The sequence below is a fragment of the Mugil cephalus genome, chromosome 19 (genome assembly GCF_022458985.1).
Source record: "Mugil cephalus isolate CIBA_MC_2020 chromosome 19, CIBA_Mcephalus_1.1, whole genome shotgun sequence".
In the NCBI taxonomy this organism is placed as follows: Eukaryota; Metazoa; Chordata; class Actinopteri; order Mugiliformes; family Mugilidae; genus Mugil; species Mugil cephalus.
This window is the reverse complement of record NC_061788.1, coordinates 15,426,098-15,448,208: the sequence shown is the minus strand read 5'-3', so window position 1 is coordinate 15,448,208 and position 22,111 is coordinate 15,426,098. Positions and strand designations below refer to the sequence as shown.

The window sequence follows — 22,111 nt, the reverse complement described above, 5'->3', positions numbered from 1 at the left end:
GCTGCAGGTCAAGAGTAAATACAGAAGCACAGGTTCTCACCGGGAGGTTGAGGGGTTTTATAAAAGTCAATCCAGTGACAATTTCAGAAAGTCCTTTAAAACTTAGCTTTTGTCTTTGATAAGTGTATCGAGGGGCAAATAAGCATCAGTGGACCACTATAGGGGTGCATACACACACACACACACACACACACACTGAGTCTCCGGCCTGCAGCTGACATGCTAACGATTTTATCAATAATTGATACCCTGAGATTTTCATTGTCATCACCGTCAGTGTCTGTCCTCATCAATACTTTAGCAGATCTTGAGACGAACTGGAAGCTTCCCCTAAACTCCAAGGAGAGAGCTAGGCCAATATTCTTTACGACTGAGCCATCAGCAGACATCATCAAAAGCAGCCTCAGATTTAGCAGCAAACACGCGCAATGCAGACACCAAGGTGGCTGCTGGTTGTGCTTTATATATGAAACTAGATCAAAATGTCACTGTCGGGTAACAGCTGTCATTATAATGTTCATTTATCACAGAGACGGGTCCGTGTGTTATGTGGCTTGTGAATAAATCATGCCGTTAATGGGTGTAATACTCAGCTGGAGTGAGGCATATTGTATGAAATCACAGAATTAATTCATTACGACAATTCATTTTTATTTATTTATTTAGTGTCTGGAGCTGCTCCCAAACAACTGAGGTCTTTGGCATCTTGTCTTTGCTTTAGCAGCTAAGGCAAACTGAAGCATCACAATGTGACGTCACCTTTTATACTGGGAGTAAGAAGGGTATCAGGGGTCCCAAGCTGAGATGTATTCATACATTTCAACAAGTGTAATCAAAGAAGTACATGCATGTGCGGTCAAAAGGTGAATGTAAATTTGCAGCCGGCCTTTACTCCAGTACCCAAATACCAAAATTAAAAACAAAATATCTACTAAACAAATTGAGGTTGAGTTGTTGAATGCTCAAGTTCAGCTATCCTCAATATTATTGACTGAAAAAGATAGAGGATTGTTCATTGCACTCATGAAAAAACTGTTTGGAACTTAGCGTGGCGGTTCTGGCGGTTACCATACCTAATCTGCCTAATCTCCACCTCTCTTTCCAAGATGGGATGTGAGACATGAGTGGCAATGGATCTGCTGGAAGCAATAACATGAGATATCCAAGCAGTTTATCTTCACAAATGTCTACTTGTCCAACAGTAGACACTGTAACATAACTGTTATGAATGTCTTTTCCCGTCTCAGCGGGTCAGATTTATTCCAGTGCATCCCACGGATACTTGATCCGATTGGGATCTAGTAAACTTGGAGGACAGGTCAACACCTTGGGCTGTTTTTTTTTCTTAAGTCGTTCCTAAACTGTTTTTGTGTGTCTGGGTCAGGCTGCATCCTGCTGGGGATGTCTGCAGCCGTTAAGGAGTGTCATTGGTATGGGGAGGGGATGTCTGGTCTGGTCTAGGTGGGTGGTACATGTCTAAGTAACATCCACTCCACGTTTTCTCTGTGCTGCTCGATCTACTGTATATTTCTGCCCTTATTCAACGTAGTGGAAACTGGTGCCTTCGAATGTTGGCTTCCAAACTAGGCCCCCAAAATAACTACTGATGGTTTCGCCTTCTAAAAAACAAGATTACTCGAAGCACTAATTTCTCAACCCAACCAAGCGGTGATAAATTTGCGAGCATGTAATCTAACAGTTATTTAGTTAATTGACTCATTAGTCTGCCAAACTTGCCATACTCTGATAGTGATTAGTGGCTGTCAGCTGCCAGCGGTCTAATTGGTCAGATTAGGGAACAGTCGTTGTGATGTCATCTAGTAAAATGCAGACCTGCAATTGGTATATTATTACCATATAATTACAGCAGTCGGATGTATCCCAGCCTGGTCAGGGTTCCCCGGAAAACCCGCGTGAGTGTTTGACTTTGCGAACGCATGTGTGTTCACCAAAAGGCTTGCATGTGGTTTTAAGATCAGCCAGTGGATGGTGAGCTTCTCATCGTTATAATTAAATGTTGCCCATGTGGCCTGCAAGTGGCAAGCGGCAAGCGGCGCAGCAAAACACACAGACAAAAGGGCATGTGTCTTTACATGCACACGCACAGGCTTCTCAGTTGTGTCTCTGATATGTTTACACAGATGACCTCAGCACTTTGGACCCCGTCCTCGCCCCCCAACAAACGCAGATGCTCAAATGCACACAAGCCCGCAGATTGTCTGAGACCAACTCTGAGGGGGATTAAGAGAGAGAGAAAGATTTAAAAAATGATAGCCGCTGGCACTGGGAGCAAGACTAAAACATTACGGGACTAAACTCTGTGCACTTCAGAATCCCTATTGTCTCTCCTGCTGATCTTGGTTATTATTATCAATCATGCAAGTCTAACGTGCCATTTTAAATCATCTCACTTCGACGATTCGACCGCAAATTGATCTCTTCAGATGAGGTCTGTGAAGTGGTCGGCGCTGGAAGGTGGACGAAGTTCTGGATCCACTTAGCGAGTTTTAACAGAGGGAAGTGAGCGGGGCAGGGTGAAGGTGAGGGGGATGCTATATAGCGAGACCTTGGCATGCGCTGAGTTGTGATTGTGGCATGCAGTGGAGGGGCTGTGGTAATGGGCTGCGCTGAGATTGGGCGGCCTGCAGGCATTCGATGTTCCAGTTTGCGCAATTTGCTTACTTAGAGACTGACACGACGACCGCTTCCAATCCTTGAGAACACTTGAAAATACCGATACTGTCAAGTGTTTGGTCATGGGTTATTCTAAGTAGTTTTCCATTGCATTATGTCATATGCTCATATAATGTCAATATAACATAAAAAAAAAGGAATTCTTCCATTGACCTTTGTTAAAAATGGACTCTGTAACACCTCTGATCAGATTTAAGTGTTAGCATTTTTAATTTAATATGTAATGAAACGGTTGCTAACTGCATCATATTAAATCATCTGTTGCATCTAAACTCGGCACTTCTGGAGACTGTTGTTGTGTCAGTTGTTTCCTCACAGTCAGACACACATCCCCGCAGCTGTTTTCAGTAGCTCCAGCTGAGGGGAGATTTAACAAAGTCTTAATCACGTATCTAAACCTTTTGTTTCACTGTTTTGGAATGTGGAGCATTCGTTCTAGTTGACAGTAAAGACATGTTTGTCAGATTTTCCCCATCTGCGATGTGAAGTTGATACATGTGTTCCAGTGTGTGCTAAGGTCTGTTTTCCTGCGTATAATTGCCTAATGGGCTTCCTGAATTGGTGTCATACGCTTTGAATACTTGGAGGAGTGGGTGTTGCCAACTACCGACTGAGCAGATTGGATCCTGTAGTGTGGAAAGGTGCGTAGAGGAGGCCTGCTTTATGGACTTGGCAGTTTTGTGGGGGAAGGCAGCGCGCTTGAGGCGAAGTCATTTCGAAAAGGAAGAGGGGGTGTGGTTGGGTAGGTGGCAGGGGGTCTGGGACACAGCAGGCATACATGCCGTCTAAAATTAGCAGCAGCTGTCCTGGACCTACTGGACGCTGTGGTATGTTTGCGTGCACGTCTGTGTGTACATGCCTGTGTGTGTGTTTAAGTGGCTGGGGTTGGGGTTCACAGGGACTCGAGAGGTCGGAATGCTGCTTTAGTGGATGCTGTTGGTTTTTAAATTATTTTCGAGCTTAACTGAATGATAAACAGCCGAGGGGTGACACTACAGAGATATGCAGACTGACAGCAAAGGCTCCACCCTCAGCTACTCATATAAACTCTGTCCTAACAATAACTCAGCTTTACTGATAGCAACAGCACCACGACCAAATTAAACTGCGTTTCCACCTGCATGGGAAGTCAAAAGTACACATAGTTGGGTCTCTCCACAGATGGGCATGATGAGTATAGTCTCCACCTGCTCCCGTCATCTGACAACGGCATGCTGGACATTTCAGCTATGTGCTAAGTGTGCATTTATCGACACCATCATTGAGTATGGAGTTAGCAGGTTAGTGTTCATTGTAGACCTGCAGCCATCCCTGCTAATGGACAAAAATGGACATTACCACAAATTGTTTCTGGCTGCCACTGATTTAGTCGATCAACTGACCGATAAATCCTGTCAGTGCTAAATTTACGCAGTCACGCTTTTGGTATTGGTTCACGGTTTATAGCATCATCCAAGGACATTTCTTTCAGAATCAAACCCATGACATCCAAACCACAAGTCCATTTCAGTCTGTGGTCTCTAAGCGCTCAGGTATGGCCGCCTGCTGAATGGAAGATGATCTTCACTGTGAGATTTCTGCGCTGGGTGTGCTGGCATGTACAGAATGTGACCCATCTGATCCGTAGCCCACTTCTGTTCTCAAAGTCAACATCAGCAGAAGTTTAATCCTAGCAGAGTTACATCACTGCTGTATCACAGCATAATAATGCCCTTCTGACCTAATGCTGGATGTGTGAGATGTGCATCAGTGGTGTAAAATGCTGTTTGTACACCAGTGAAAACGGGTGTGTTTGTTTTCTCTTTTATTAAAACTATTCAGTGCGAAAACAGCAATAAAAAACAAAGTTGTTGGACTGTTGCATTGGCATTTGCAGTGCATACCGATTCAACAAATATTTGCCCATATTGGTGAAAGAAAAACAAAGGAACAAGTAAGACACTAGGTAGTCTGGAAGCCAGTCAAAATGATTATGCTCCGGCAAAGGTCTGATAGCCAATCAAATCATGTGGGTGGATAAATAGACATCAAATTGACACAGTCCAACATACACTGGTTTACTATTTTAAACATGTGCCGCAGTATTTCTGTTAAGTAGCGCTGGGCGTTATGACCAAAAATGTATATCATGGTATTTTTCAAAATTCTGACAGCATCACAGTATCGGGGACACTTTCGGGGACAGCTATAGCCGGGGGCCAGGTCATCCAAAACGGGGAGTGTCCCCAGAAATTGGGGACGTCTGGTACCTTGTCTGGGACCTTAACAAAAAAAAAAAAAATACTCAAGCAAGTGACACGGCACCTTTTTTCCTCTTGTTCTGTCACTTCATTTCTGGACATTTTCATCTTCACCACGCCTCGCAGTGACGCAGTCACTACACGCACCATTCGTGTGTAGAAGCGCTACATTGAAAATGGTCCGGTCTGAAACAGTGTCTCGCATTCCGACCACTGTGCCATCCAATACACCGGTATATTAAAAATCATAACAGTCAGAAAAAAATACCGGTGTTACGTATGAACCGGTATACCGCCCAGCACTACTGTTGTACCCTGTTATAACTAGATGCCTCAAAAGGTTCGTTAACCAGAACCATTTGGGAAGTCATTTTTGACTTGGTGATATGAAAATTCCACAGGCTAACCTCAAAAAGTAATATCAACAAACAATATGATGTAACGAGGAGAGAAAACGCAACAAACAGCAGCCTGATACACTGAAAGCTGGCAGACAATTGCTAGCTATGCAGTTAAAATCTCAGGAGATGGTTCTTGGTATCTATATCAGGAAAACATGCATCAAAGGCACTCTTAGAAAAGACCGTCCTCACACCTAAAATATCCCTTTAGCTGCCAGTAGTTTGTCACGGGACGCTAATGGCTCCACACCGTTGAGGACAGCCACAAACTCAATGTTTGAATTCTAGCTAGACTGATAGTCATGTGATCTCCTGATCTCACAAATCCATAAGAATCCAGGATAATGCTTAAACATCCTGTTATTTGAATCCTGTTTCTTTTTTCTTTTTTGTCTGAGGATTATACAAACATATCCATCCATACCAGTGATGTCTGGTTTGGCTCAGTTGTTGCTGATTGTCAAGGTTAGAATGAGGCTAAAATCTCTTTGGCCATGTGGGGTCCCTGCCAGTCTAGTGAAGTCCTCTTCATAAGAGGGCTGTTAAATACTGCTGAGGCTCAGAACATTGTATAAAGCTGCTACAGGAAACCGCCACAAACCCAAGAGACTTGGGTTACATGGGACATTGACTTTAGGCCTATTAAAAAGCCTTTTCTGGTATAAACGCCACTGAAGATGGGTGAAAGTTCATTGTGCTCTCGATGAACTTACAGGAACAGTGAGCAGACAATGGAAGTTTTCTCTTCGCTGCCAAAATGTGTCACTCCGTAGGATGAGACGTTACTAAATTCAGTCCAGTCCATATGAGTTTTACTGGGCTTGTGATGCTAAACATACTAACAGGAAAGAAGTCAAAGTTGCTGAATCACTCTGAATTATTATTATTCTGCTTAAGCGTCCGGCTTTTTGGATGGTGTCAACAGTAGTGGGAAAAGCGATGCCCTCAGCGGCGAGCCAAGTGGGACCAAACACTGAGTCAGAGAGTGGGAAGTCATGAGTGTGTCACCAAGAATGTCAACATTTTTTTGTGAGGAGGAGGACGCGTTGTGTGGGGGAGAATGCAGTGAAACAGAGCAGCGCTCGGGGTCTTTCTCCTGTCAGCTCAGCGGAACGGGGCGAGGGATTCATTTTTATCTCATTATGAACTCTCCGTTTGGTTTTTAATCCTGCTCCCACAGACAGTGGCGATCTCTTGAGCAAATAAATGTGTGTTTGCGATGAGAAGTGATAGTTGGGGAAATTAAATTATCCCCAGGGAGCTAAATGTCACACGGTGACACGACTGGAACTGCTTCATTCTGATTCAATCTCCAATTCACACTCCGGCCATAAACGGCTGAACAAACTTGATGAATTGTGGGATCGTCTTGTCAAATAAGGTCATTATTCCTGCTTGTTTGTCTTTTTAAGCTGTTACTCAGAGGAAACAAGCCGGTTGAGCACGTCTCTGTGGCCGCTGACTAAATTTGGAGTGCTGTTATTTTTCACAGATTAAAAGTTACGAAAAGGACATTTTCTACAGATTACTCATCGCGGAAGTAACTATCAGTTGAAGCCACAGGACAGTCATCAATCTGAAATGTCCTGCGGGCACCATAGCAACCATTGCTACAAGTTAAAAGACAGATAGAGAACACAACACTGTGCTTTGCTTAGAAGAATAGCATTACTGTCGAAGGGGACGTCAGCGCTTTACGTTTTACATCTGAAATGTGATGAAAACCAAATGGCACCCAAACCGTCTTTGATGTAGGGACGTAGAGCTTCGGCTCCGTGTGTGTGTGTATGACTTCCTGCGCAGTCAAACACAGAACACACATGGACTGAGAGTTTACGTTAGTGTGCGCCGCCTCATCTTATCTGTGTGTACGCGTTCCTGCCCGTGAGCGTATTTGCTCTTCTGGGTTTTTCATGCGTGCGTGTGTTTTGCCCATTCCTCGACCACATGTCCTCAACAGTCCCTGACATCTGGCGGCCATTCCTCCGCTCGGGCTCTCCGACTGCACTTCACAGACCATGGGAAACGGCTGCTGTGTAGGCTGCTGCGGTGTGCGCGTGTGTGCGTGTGTGTGCGTGCAAGAGGGATGACCTCAGCTTCGGTGCAAATGCTTTCGCAGCCTGTGCGCAGCTTCGCAACGTGTTCTTCAATAATCGGAGGTAGTCAGGTCGTTTTCTGTTCGTAAGGATTCTGGTTTATCTGTGGGTGCAATACTATCGTAATACCAAATGTAGTTATTTGGTCATGTCCTCTACTCCATCACGTTTGCGTGCGAGAAGAGGTTACGTTTGTGTGTGTGTGAATTAGGCAACATTTTGTCTTGAAACGACTCGGAAGACTTTGCAGAGGGTAAAATACATTTTACTTCTTGACAGGGACTCACAGAGGACAACTTTTTTTTTTTTAACCTTTTTTTTTTTATACACTTATCAGCCAAACATATGATAGATTGCAAGTGAAGCTTGTCAAATACGCAGAGGAAAAGAAGAACTGCTCAGTTTAAAAACATCAGTTCACAGTCTTTATTAATACTTTCCACAGCTTGAGTGAAACGCTTAAGGTTTTGGTGTTTGGGTTTCTTTCTGTTTGCTGCACCAAAATTGCAAAACAGTTACGCATTTGTGTGAATTTCACTTGATTCTGTTCATTGTTCTCAAGGTCAGATTACGAGCCAGACTTTGCATAATACTCATAAACATAAAATGGTTCTAGCCAATTGGGGACATCCTTCATTGAGGCTTACAGATCCAATCTAAATCCACAAATTGACATTGTTGGTCTGTATGTACATCTACGTCTACATTTTAATGAAACATTTTAATGAAGGAGCCATCTCTGCAAGTTTGACACTAAATGTTTACTGGTCATGATCAGTGTTACCTCCCAAAACCCATTGTTTTGTTTTTTTTTACAAACCTTGCTCTAGTTTCACTCCCAAATAATCACTTTTATGTATTGCAAGAACACATATTATGGCTTTTATATATACATATAGTTATCCATATTTGTTGTCTATTTATTTTTTTAAATATATTTTCACCTGTTTTCTAATAGCAACCATTTTAATCCTGTCCCACTCTATTTTCATTCTTTGTCATTGTGTCCGGCTCCGTATTCAGTTCTCGTCTCCGTTACATTCTGTGTCACTCTTCGCTCGCTTTGTTTAAGCCGCGGTTCAAGGTTTGTTCACATTTTGCACACTTTGGGGTTTTCCCTAATGGTTATATTTAGCCAACAGGAAACGTCCCAGGAATCCTCGCTGCACTCCCACAGAAAGAAAGCCACATCCACAGTATCTCATGCCCTTCAGCCCCGAGCTGTACTTTGTTTACGTAACGTTTTTTAAATTTGTCAATTTATTTTTTTTCATTCTAAAATGAACCGTTCGCTCACTTTGTCCTCCACCCATCAGACTTATTATCTCCACATGAAGGTGGAGATTGTTCACCCTCTGTGTCCTTCAGACGCTTCAAGGCCTAATCCGTCCTCTTTATGTTGCCTGTGAGCCCTAACCCCTCTCAGTCCTCGATAAACTGTGACCTCCGACCCCTATAATACTTCACTTCCTTCCTGCGTACACCCACACTTCATTTTTCTCTCTTTAATAGTACATGCAGTATCACGGCGTATATGTTGCAACTGATTTACTGTTCTACTTAATAACATATTCATATAAGAGGATCCCAGCTTACACGTGAAATCAGAGCCTTTACCCAGCTAGTAGACAAAACAAAACTGATCTGAACAGTATGTTACACTAAAGTCTTTGATTGTTTCAAAATTGAATGTAGGTAAAACATAGTTGCCTCAAATAAATCATGAAAACATAATCAATACGATAGCATTGGCCATCACACACTAACCCTAACCCTAACCCACTGTAGCATCTTTGCTGAGTAATGATTGTTCACTGTGTCTTTCCACAGCAGCAAAATGAATACTTCAAATGATCTGTTCCGAGCGGATAATTCATTTTCATCTCTTGTGCTTATGTGTCTCTCAGGAGAAGCGGAAACGGCAAACTGAAATTGAAGACAAAAGAAGCCAGCTCGACGATCTGGTGCTGCAGCTACAACATGTCAAGGTTGGTTTATCTGTCTGCCCGCGTGGACGTCGTTATCATCGATTCCGAGTCGGGATTAGGGTCACATTCGCCACATGGGGCGAGGCGGCCCCGGGCCCAGCAACAACCTCTCTTCATTCAGCGTGTTCCAGACTTAGTCAGCGCATGTAGCTGTTTACACGTAGCTTCTATTTTTGCCAGGGCTACTTATTCCTATGTCCGCATTCTGGGCCTATAAATACCCGTCACATGTCGGAGCAACGTCGTCACAAGCGTGTTTGCAGTTTTGTCTGCGGTGCGGAGACGGTGGCAGAGCGATCTCCATGTTCTTCAGTGCAAAAGGAGACTAATTTTAACACAAAAAGTTACATAATGAAATTCAGATGAACGGCAAAAACCTGCACCTCAACGCACTTCAGGACCTTTCCGCTAACCTCTTCCTACTCGCAGCTTTTTATTCATTACTTGAGCGTCGTGCCTTGACATGAGCTGACTTAATTCTGCCATGTGAGAGATAAAATGTGAAGCATTGTTTCAGACTGTTAGTTTAAGGTCACGGAAATGATGTTAGGTGGTGAGGGGTAGGGTGCAGGGTTCAGGCTAGGGTTAGAAGTTTGTAGATGAATAAAATGAGTGATGATGCTCGCAGGAATGACTCGCCTATGTTGCGCCCATTCATCCCTCTTACTGTGCACAACCCTTTATTTTCCTTACCTTGACCCCTAAATGTCACGTAGAGATAGAAAGTGCGCGTTCAGCCATGCATCATGTGCCTTCTTTTACACTTCTGTTGCATTCCAGCTTTCTGCTTTTACACATAAATCGCGTATAATGACTGGCGTGCGCAGATGAACTGTTAGTTATTGTTTGGCTGACGGGTAGTGGTTCAATTTAAATGTCCTAGTGCCAAGTGCTCACAGTGTGCAGGCCTCTTGGAGCGCAAGTTTCTCTTGGCCGGGCAGGACAGGCCTGGTTGTTTTCTCCATTTCAGGAAAACACTCAGATCCAAACACACATAAATACTGCCAGCCACTACCGGCGAGCCAAGATCTCTTTTAAGGTAAACACAGTTTTGACGTTCAATCAGCGCTTAAAGAATGAGCCGCTTTTAAGCGACGGTCATTTATGTGGATTTCTTGAACCTTTTTGAAAAATCACTCACTTGACTTCGTACACGAGCTCAGAACTGCAGCAGGTGGAGACACACTCACGCCCTGTGTTACTGAACTTTGATTTATGCCTCCATTATATGTCTCCATCTGAAAAAAATAATGATAAACATATAGAAATGCATTTTACAAGTGCCCTTCTCACGTGTGGAAAAATCCCACGGACCTAAATGCTGCGCAGATGCCGGGTGATTGAGGGAATAGCTGTGGGTAGCTATTATTCTACAAATATCCGTGGCAGCCAGTTTTAATATTTGCTATAAAAATGCATTCCATTCTCTAATTAGAGCCATTAAACAACTCTTGGCGCGAACAAATCTTTTATCAAATGCGTTTGATTCCACACAACGGGGTTTTCCAGCATTCGACACCCTCTCATGGAAATATGGACCCTAGAGAAATACAGATTAAAGCCATGTGCACCTTATGTTCCAGGCCGTTAATGCGTTACGTTGAATTCAGTGCAACCATTAATTAAGCTGTTGAATTTCGGCAGACAAATGGAAATGTCTGTTCATATACTGTACACTTTTGTGTGTGTATGTGTGTGGAATGTGACTTATTTCACCCTGCAAATGTCTGTTTTCGTTTTTGACCTGACATGGGTTACTCTGGCGTGAAAGTAATAATCATAACAAATTACATGCAGTATGACACAAAGTGCTGATATTTTAGACTACACAATAAGTACACATCATACCACTACAGTGTACCAATGCTGTGCTGCAGACATCCACCACTAAGAGACCAGTAAGTAATAACATGTAACCTTTTGTTGCGCACCAGTGCCTGATAATGATAATAATTTACCCTCTTCACAAAAGCTTTTGTGTTTGCTCTTGAAAGCCTTGGTGTGCTGTTTATTTTTAATGTCAGGTGGCAAAATTTAATGTTGTTACCAAGCAGCAGCAGCAGCAGCAGCAGCAGCTTCTGGAAATCCTAAAATGCCAAAACCTGTCGTTGCTCAAATGACCACTTGAGGCAATAGTGAGTCAGTTTTGGAGTGAAATTATTCTGAAAATGTTCACAAATGGTGTGTCATGATCATCAAGTGAAGCGGTCTGAATGAATATTATTATTTTATGCACATTTATTTATTGCGAATTCACAAATCTAATGATTGAATTTTACACAGAGATTCTCAGATATGCACAGATCAGGATTTTGACGCTGTTTTCACCCTGCACAGAGCCACACAGATCCACAAAAGCAAAGTATGTTTATGTGTCAACAGGAAACTGGGAAATCTGGGACTTGGGCTGAGTAAGTCATATCAACAACATGGAAATACATAGAAATACACTAACAGTGAAAGGTTTGGACACACCTTCCCATTGAACTGAATGAGAAGATGTCCAAACTTTTGTGTGGTAGTGTACGTCTCTACTGATATAGTTCATCACTCCTTGTTTAGTGCTAACACTGAACTCAACAGAGTACCATATAGATATGAATATGTGGTTAAAATAAGCAACTGCTGGGAGATTTACTTATTCTGCCGTTCCAGCAAGATTCCCGAGTAGTTTGACTACTTGAAGTGATTATGACCTTGAGCCATTTTTGGAGTGGCAGGTAGTTGAGCTTGGTTCATACTCCTACACCAGGTCCAAGCAGACCCTCCAACTTACAGGGCTATGGAAGCAAAAGTGAGAGTACTCCGAACAGTGTTGATTGGAACATCTCACGTTGGAGTTGAAGTTAATAAATTCTAGTAACAGATACTTGTACTAAACTCACTGCAACACGGAAGAGAGAGAACTGTAGGTAGTTTGGAAGGAGGTTGAATTTTCGATGCTTTTTCGACCACTGAGAGACATTAATGAAAAAATACATTTTGGTCCAGTCTCAGCTGTAGTTATGTTTCCGTCAAGGTGCATATTACTCTATGTTCTTCACCATACCTACATTGTTCCTGGAGCAGGCACGCACCGACATGGTGGAGACCTGCAAAAAGGTGAAAATAAAGTTAATGTTGTAGTTATTAACAAATAGCACATGATTATTCCTTTATCACTTGGTTTATTAATATCATCTGACTGCTCCCTGATCCTAATAAGTTTTCTCTTATCCGGGTAATCAGACGTCTGTAGATCTCAAAAGCCATTGTACCGCTCTGTTTAGCTCTCTTCTATGCAACACCAGTGGCCTTGAATTCCAGATGTAATCAGCGTCTAGTCACACAGTCCCATTTAATGGCCATTACCTCTGAGTGCCACACCGCCAGGCACCATGAAGCGGGCTTTGTAGTGAGCTCTCCAGAGACATGGTGGCCTGGGAGAGGAAATGGAAGCTGGAGCCCAGAGCTTTGATAAGGACCTCTGGGCTGCGTGATTCAAGCCTCTCAGAATGGAGGCGTTGATCTGAGGCTGAGACCATGTAAACATCATGATGAGTTCAAAGTTTAACCTTAAACATTTTCCGATGAGGCTGCGTCTCTTCGGTCCATGTTGCAATTCCCTTCTGATATTTAGATTTTGGTAAACTCTATAAAATCTGGGTATTTCAGTTTCTGAAAAAAAGCGCCCATACTCTCCGAACAGCCTCGAACCTCCCCTTTAAGGGTGCTCCTCGCAGTAGTTCAGTGTCGGTGCTCGACAGGAAATGGAAGGTCTGTGAAACAGCATGAGAGAGAGCGGGCTGGTTCTCACAGAAACAAGTGGCCAATTATCCTACACAACTTTACTCACCGACGCTTTGCCGATAGCAGAAATGGTACAGAAAACTGAATCATCGTAAAACTCTTCAGTGGAGTTTAGAGGTCAAACTGAACAGACAAACATCCACCTCTGATGAAGTCACATACAGACTCGAGAGGCAAAAAGGGAAAGGAAAGGAGTTTTTCTACCACATTCGAACACTTTGAGGGGGTTTTTCAGATGTATCGATATAAAAGTTTATTGCAAAGGTGTAATGGAAACACTTTTTTTTCTCATCACAGTCATCACAGGAAATAATGCAGGGGTTCATGTGACCAGTTCATTTGAACTCTTCCTCAAGTTGAAGTCCTGCTAATTTAGCAGTTTCGGAAGAAACATCGCTCCAAATTTGGAAAAATCAATCCACTTCTACAAATTCTCCTTTTTGGTGTGATTTCCGTTATTGTTCTGATCTGTTTTTTTTGTTTGTTTGTTTTTTTCTTTACACCGTACCAGAAGTCCAAATTCAGTGGGTCACAGTTTTTGAGTGCGGTGCGGTTTACGGACTATGTTTCACCTTTTTTGTGCATAGCTCATAGTTGCGATTTCCCAAGTCGTTCTCATAGACTCTCATATTAGGGTAGTGTTCTTTAGAACTACAGACAAAAATGAAAATAAAAAAAATGATAATAATTAAATGAAATTTAAACTTGCTGAACTGATAAATGGCATGAACCTCATGGCTCCTGGAAGTACTTTTTTTTAGCAACCTTAGCTTACCAACAGTGCAACAATTTCCAACTGCACAATGTAACTACATGGAGTCATTAAAGTAGTTGCATACGGCCTCAGTCATTTTGACACCAAACTTTGAATTCTTGAATGTTCATTGCCTGTTTATTCAGGAAGAACGTGTTCCTGATTATATAGCTGACTCTAACGTCAAGTTAAAGACTATGCACAGGTTTGTCTTAATGATTTACTAGGGGACAAACAAGGGGACAAACAAGCAAATGCGTGACAGGGGTTAGGGTTACCACGAATCAAAGCAAACTGAAATCTAGTTGTCTTAAAAAGTTGCGTAGCTCAAGTTTCAATTAAAATATGTTTGACTGACAACCCTAAAACAGTGATTTGCGTGATCTGTTTGTGAGCTTAACTTGCACTGGTACACACACATACACATACACACACACACACACACACACACACACACACACACACACACACACACACACACACACACACACATAGACACAAACAAACAAATAACCCCGCTGCCAAATTCTGACCGCAGGTGGCAAAATGCTTTGGGATAATTTCTGCAGCTCCGTGCGTGTTTCCGCATGAGCTCGTACTGTTAATTGTCAGCCGTAGGACCTCCAACCGAGCAACAGTTTGACAGTAAACAGCCAAAGGTGAAGCAAAGTGTTCCCGCTTGACTCTGTTGTGGTAACAAAACAGAGCTCCAGACGGAGACAGAAACATCAGCGGCATAAACAAAGCTCTGGCACTGGTCTATAAAGCATTAAAGACATCCAGCCACCCTCTGTGTGATGAGAGGACCGGCACTCCTGATGTCTATGTGTGCGTAATGCGCCGTGAATCAAATAAATAGGTCCGAGGTTTAATTTGAGGCCTGATCGAGATTGTGCATCTTGGTAACATAAACTTTGTGCTAGAGAGAATTTATTCAGGATGTGGGATATTTATGTGTTCAGATTTGTCTTGGAGTACGCCATGAGAAGAGACTGAAACAGAGAGACTAATCGTGTGGGGTTTGTTAAACATCATTAGTTTCCATAGTTTCTCCATAGTTTCTCTCGCTTATCATCTTCAAAAAAATCCATTAAATAGGAAGCAGATATCTTAAGAGAAGTGAAAACCCACTGTACATTATACTGAGTCGATGTAGATGTTTGAGGGGTCAGCTTCTGACGAGCTGAAACTACTTTTTTATTCAACCTCTGGATTAAAATGTGAATGTGTTAATACTAAAATTCCATCTGTCTCATCACGCAGCTGAGTGAATTTCCACTAAATGAATTGTCTTCAGTAGAATTAAATAGAAGTGATGCCGTTGTGCTCCAAGTCAAGACACGAGTTAAAGAAAAAATACAAGCAAAACGAATTAACAAAAAGTTCAAAGAAAACATTCAGGAATGAAGAAAATCTAATTTAACAAGTGTGTTCATTACGAAATAGAAAATCCGCCTGTTGTTTTCTAGTGTTGTTCTGTTGTAAGTTTAGATGGTTGAAGTTGTATTTCTCTCAGGAAGAGAGCATGAGGAGCCACGGTAAACAGAACGCCGAGTGAAGGATAGTCGCTGTAGTAACCTTGGCCTTGTGCGAGTCACATTTACATGTAACAAATGGTGCTTTCCAGTTGACTTCAGTGTGTTTCCAAGAGCTCTGTGTGTTTATTCATTTGTTGTAGCTGTATTTTGCTGCAGCCGTTCCATAAATCTTTGAAATTAGGCTCCACAGATATTAGTTTAAGTCGGGAACTGATGGTACATGATGAACGTACAAGAGAGAAAAATAATCACTACTACTCGGTTAATTTTTGAAGCAAAAATCCCCAAACTAGCTTCCCGACATTGATCCTTCACCGATCGTCATGGTCCTGCATTGTGTTAAACTGAATACCTTTTGGTTTAGGGGTGGACAAAATTGATCACCGTGCACCGTGACGCATTGTGATGAACATTTGACATGGTTCAGTCATTACGTTGCTCAGACAGTGAACCAAAAACAAGGATTTAAACATCCTCTTAAGATACTCAAACCACAATAGCAGTATTACTTTCTAATAGGATTACACACACCGCTAAACTGCAGTTTCTTAGATCTTCTGTGGTTCCGAGCATGTTCGATCACTACATGCTACACATTACCTTCACTTTTTGTTTTTTAGTTTCTAGGCACATTTGAACCTATGATTCAACCGAGCTCGCCGTTTCCCACCATTATGATCTGTGACGTGTCTCTGTGTCTCTCCCCCTTCTCAGTCCAAAGCCATGCGTGAGCGATGGCTCCTCCAGGGAATGGGACAGGAGGAAGAGGAGGCACGGCGGAAACAGCTGGAACTGGACGAAGAACAAGGGAAGAGGCTTGAAGAAATGATACACAGGTACTAAAATACACACTAATGCAGCTCGGGCTTGGTTTGATTTCCATGTTCCTTATGGCATCGCTGTTTACGTCTCATTTGCTGTAATTATGGGATGTGTGACAGTTGCTCTCCAATAAAAGATCTGATAATGAGCAGATGTGAGTAGCAGGAAAACAGTAAGATAAATGTGTCACATGTGTTTTTGATAGTGTGCCTCTCATTTCTGGTAATATGTAGCCTTGATCCAATTGAGGCTCTAAATCTAGTCTATTTGATGCTTGAACTCTCGAACAGGGACACTTCTGGCTGCAACGGGAACATGAAAGCTGTATCACTACTGTATGTGAATTTCCGAGAATATCATCAGTAGCATATCTTGGTTAGAGCAGCCGCATTTGTAGCATCAATCATACGTCCAAGACTTATTGTTTGTGCCTTAACAGTTAAACACAATGCGAAAAGTGGGAAGCGTTGGCAGGGGAAGACAGTCAGATAATCAGAAGGTTGAAGAAGTGAACAAAAGGCTCTGAGTGTACTTCCTGTGTTTGTGTCTCTGGGAGGAGCTTCCTGATTCCCATCAAGCATTGCTGCGAGTTTGTCACTTATTCCACGATGAAGTTGGGGAGTATGAGATCATACTATGAATAAAGTACCAACCAGCTCTTGGCATTAGAAGGGTTGGGTGTGAGACTTGTGCGGCACCTTGTCTTATCCAGCAAAGAGGCGGATGGATTTTTATGAGGTACCTGTGGGCAAAAGACTCCTGAAGTGGACACACCATCTCAGTCAGTTCAATGAGAAAGTGTATTCAAACCTTTGACATGTACAAAGTTAAGGAGCAAAAACACTAAACTAAAATAGAAACCTGTGTCTGAATAAAGCTCTATAACAGAGTAGATGGTGACAAATTTGGGGGTCTGTTTGAGGTTTGCTGTCAGTTTCAACAGCGTGAGTGAATACGAAACTGATCGGTTATTATTCTGTTTCGTGTAGCTCAGCGATAGAGATGAGGGCACGCTCAGTAATTTAGGATTTAGCAGAGGCTCTGGGCCGGTTTGGCATCAGTGAGTCACGCTCCACCTCCTCATCGATCAAATCCCTGCATGAAAGAGACCTTGTTAGCCGCCGCAGGTTATCACTGGCGCTGGAAAAACATCAACATTAATCGCTGTCACGAAACGCCAGGGTAACATTCGCTCTGGTGTAAACAGAACAGCAGTGAATGGTCAAAGAGAGAGCATTGTAGAGTAAAAAGTACAGTTGCGATTGTGGAGCTGCTTCGTGTGAGTCACTTCATTCAGCCGCTCTTGAATAGAACTGTTGTCTAAAAACCGCCTTCTTCGCATAGAAAATATTGCACTTTGTGGTTTTAATTACGTATAAAAGCAATTAAATTTTAAAGATAATTGTTAACGGGGCTGCGCTCTCATGTGTTGGTGGTCTGGTTTCACTTTTGCACCAACAAAAGAGGAGGCAGAAAACTAAAGCTAACCATGCAGCTATATCACAGTAATTGCATGGTTAAATCTTGAAGGTTTGAGTTTTTCAGAGCCTACTTCCCCAAAATGAGCTTTCACAGGGATTTCCAAAAGCAGCTGCAGTGATCCAGAAATCCCTGAGTATGGGACGTAGCCAAACAGACAAAAAGTTTTTTTCTTTTTACTAGTTCTTGAAGTTGATGGCCTTAAGGTGCCATTTCACCGTTTAACTTGCAGGTATATGAACAAAATCTGTTGGTGAGGCTTTATCAGACAAGGTGCAAGTACTTACATTTGGCTACCTGCTGGTACAGAGTACAAATGAGTAATACAGTAAATTGCGCATGTAAATGTTACATACAGAAAACTTTTTGCCTGGTTTTATTGCCGACCTCTGGAGTCAAGTAATGGCGCGTTTCCACCAGTACGGTACAATACGGCACATTGCAGTGCAGATTGGGATTTCCAAAATCTGCTTCTGCTTGATGAGAGCCTATAGCATCATGCTACATGTTATTAGCATGTAGTACCTGCCATTCCAGTTTATTCATAGGCTGGATGAGCTGCACCTGAATGTCTTCCACGCAGGAGAAGACTAAAGCAGTGTTGTCCAACTACTTTACATCCAACTTCCGTCAAACATTTCTGTGCCAAAAGACTCTCATTCAATAACCAGCTAACCTGTGCACCTAATCTTGGTTACATAGTGTAACCCCGGGTTCTTTGAGTAGGAATAGTATCTTACCATAAAGTGTTGACGTGTATGTTATAGCAGATTTTTTTTCGGCTAAGGGTATGAATACATGAGCATAGTTTTGCACTGATCTTTAAAACTAGCCACATTCATCGTATATTTACCCTAAGCAGTGTTAAATAGACAGTTTTTCCAAGCAGTTACTATCGTGAACCAGGGTCTCAGATGTCTGCTGAAAATTGCTCTTAAAAGAGCTCAGCTGTCTGGGATTAAAGTCTTTAGGCTTTCAGCAAACAATCTTTTCCAGCGGGGAATACAAAGTCACAGAGCACATGTGTGGGAGTCTAAGGAGCGCCTTCAGCCGCACACATCCTAAACTTAAAACACTGTAACAGAAGCAATTTAAACAAATAAACATAAAACGTGAAGCGTAATTACGAAAAATGAGCATCTCTAAACGCCGTCGTTAATTCAAGTGACGTCATGGTAGGAGATATTTCTGTTAGGTGATGTGTGTTAGTGTGTGTAAGCTTGCGCATTTCAAGCATAGGGTGTGTCGTCTATATTTATACTCTGTGGGACACCATCCCAGAATATCCCGTAACCCGGGAAACTGGAAGCTTTCCATTACTGATAGGGATTTAGGTGAATAGTTAGGGCGAATATGGACTCTTCATTATCTGTGCACGTGTTTGCACGTGCGTATGAAAACTTTTCCATGAAAACGCCACCTACGTGTGTCCACCTACAAGATTTCTGAACAGACTCCACTCTCTGTAACTAAGAACACAGACGCCTGGTCCTCTTGTCTGTCCTACTTTTATAGTTGTGACACTAAAAACCCATGCACCAGTGGACACTTTAATGACAGAAAGTGACAAAGACAAACCAGTTGCTCTTTTTATGGTCGCTTGTATCTTTTCATGCACTGGAGAACGCATAAATAAGAATGGGGGAAAAAAAAGAAGACAAACAGCTGTGTCTGTCTACAGAGAACAACTGCAGTGCTACTGGGCTTTAAAAAAATAAAAAATAAGAAGCGAGAGAGAACAAGCGTCCCTTCAGATTATCCATAGGAATGTGCGGACCTAATGGAAAACACATTATATATAAAAAAAACAAGAAACAAAAAAAAAAACAAGACATTCGGACAACAGCAGTGTCTTTGTGCGGCTGCCTGCGGTTGACCTTAAACTGGAAATCACATAAAGTGACAGGAAAACAGTGCTATCTTTGTGCAGGCTGTTTTCATACCTGGAGTTAGTGAGACTGGACACAGAAAAAAAAGGGGGGGGTTGATGGAAATAGAGGGAGTTTGTGTGTTTCATTTGTCTTAACCAACTTGAGGAGCGCACAAAACCACAGAGCGACGAAGGAAACGACGGCCACCGCTCGCAGGAGCAGACGCTAGCTTCGCAGAGGGTTAGCAGACACGAGGAGGCAGAATGAAAGAGTGCGGAGGCAGCAGTGGTAGTTTTTACAGATATCCCTGTCATTACATGGACTCCATAAGTAAACAGAGAGAAGGACACTGTGGAGAAACAAAGGCCCTTTCACAATGTGGCACTGACCCAACTCGTAGCCGCACGGTGCTTCTTTTGGGTTATTGCTTTGTTTCGCGTTGCGCAGACGGCTCCCTGTGCGGATGTGGAAATCATTGTCGGGGAGCGGTGTGGTTTTTATTCAACTCATTATTGTCAAGACAAGTAGGAGAACTTTCTTTTTCAGAAATCAGAACGAAGGCTCAGTCAAGAGTTCGTATTTAGTGCGAGGTCTACGGTGGGTGAGAGTTCAAGGCACTGCGACCGACTGGTCACTTCCGGGTCTGAACAAGGAAGCTCATACAGAAGTGCAAAAAATAGCTAGAGGGCCCGTAGTTAAAAGACCCAGCAATATTAATCATGTAGTCTATGACTGTGTCTCAATAAATAGATGTAAATGGGCAAAACACAAGCTTAGTATAACGGTAAACCGGTTCATACCAAATACTGGTATTTTTTCCGCTATGATAGGAATTTTTTAATATATATTGGCGTACTGGCGTATTTACTTACAGTGTTCTGAATGCTGTACTGTGAGACAGTGTTTCAGACGGGACCATTTTCAGTGTATCACTTCTAAACACGCACAGTGTGACTGTGCCAGTGTGAGGCAGGGGGAAGATGGAAAGGCCCATGAAGCGGCAGAACAAGAGGACTTGTGCCAAAAAAGGTGCCGTGTCGTTTTTTTTTTTTTGTTTTTTTGTTTTTTAGGGTGACCAGACTTCCCCAATTTCTTGAGACAGCTCCGGTTTGGGATGACTTGTCCCTATGGCTTAGCTGTCCCAGAAAGTGTCCCTAATTTTTGCTTTATGAATGAGAAAAAAATGTTGCGCGCATACTACAATTATTATGGTAGCCGGTTGCGCTGCTATTGACATTACAGACATAGCAATTTAAATATCTTCAAATATGAATAAATATGACAAAATAAATTAAACCTTAATTGCATTACTGCATAAATTCTTCTCAACCAGCAGAAAATGTTGTGAACACGTAATTAGGCATGAATAACAAAAAATATACCACAATACCGTCAGAATGTTGAAAAATACTGTGTTATACATTTTTGATCATACCGTCCAGCTCTACTTGGCACGAAAATGTCTTCATCACATTGACAACACACGCACAGCAAATACTCATAAGCAAATACAGAAATACCACGCAAGTTAGCCCTAGCACTGAACACGCAAAACCGAAAATGGAGGACCGCAAAAAGTGATGAGCCTTGGTTGAGACATGGTTGTTGTTCAGTGGTTTATGACTTTTGGACCAGTTGACTCTTGATGGCGAACACAATTAATTTGCAGATTGACAGTGTTAATGATAAGTATTAATAGCAGTGTCAATAGTAAATATTTCTGTTGTCATTTGGGCCACTTGCATTGTGTTTCTGCATTTGCTGTTATGATTATTAGCTGGTCTTGTGAATTGATGTTGTCTTACTTTTGTTTATGCCCTTTTGCATATGTTTTCTCAGGAGCTCTCCGGGCCACTGTAAATTTAACTTACATTGACCAAAACTAGGCCAGTGCAGGTGCCGTGTTTGTGTTTATTTATACTTACGGTGCATGTTTGAAGGTTTAACTACACTGTGAGGTACAGTATGTAGGTCTAAGTCGTTAGCACAACCTGTCCCACGGTTCCAAAATCACACGTTCCTGCTTGTGTTTGTACGCCGAGATTAGTTCTCTTAATTTCACCTGTCGTGTCCTGCCGCTGGCGTGACCTCATTTCTCCACAGTTGATCAATAATGCTTCATCTTATCTCGTCTAACCGTCAATAAATTACCAGACCAGAGAGCCTCTTAGTTCCAAACAGTGCTGAGCAGGCAAATGGGACACATGAGGCCCAGCCGGCAGTGTGGCTACAGCAAACTACACTCACAGCAGATGAAGTGCCCTGTATTATGTTACATAACGTTCTAGGAATATTTGTTTTTTGCCTCATAGTGGCAGCATGAGAGCACACAGTGTTTAGCTGCCCAAAAATGTGCGAGGCAATTCAGTTCAGATTGTTCTAGTGCGGTTTGGCTGTGCAGCTTGCAGAGTCTACTTAGCCCTTGTTTAGGTGTTAAAC

At 42.4% G+C, this 22,111-nt stretch overlaps 1 protein-coding gene across 5 annotated transcripts in view; it reads left to right on the top strand.

Annotated features, from left to right (window-relative positions):
- Nucleotides 1–22,111, top strand: part of LOC124996334 (A-kinase anchor protein 2) — an 83,159-nt gene that overhangs the window by 11,225 nt on the left and 49,823 nt on the right. For all 5 annotated transcript variants that reach the window (XR_007110836.1, XR_007110837.1, XM_047569207.1 and 2 more), the window contains exons 3-4: nt 9,339–9,419; nt 16,215–16,336. Coding sequence is in view for 3 of the 5 variants with exons in the window: in XM_047569207.1 (XP_047425163.1) it covers nt 9,339–9,419; nt 16,215–16,336 (203 nt within the window). In the remaining 2 variants the exon portion in view is untranslated. The remainder of the gene's footprint in view (nt 1–9,338; nt 9,420–16,214; nt 16,337–22,111) is intronic.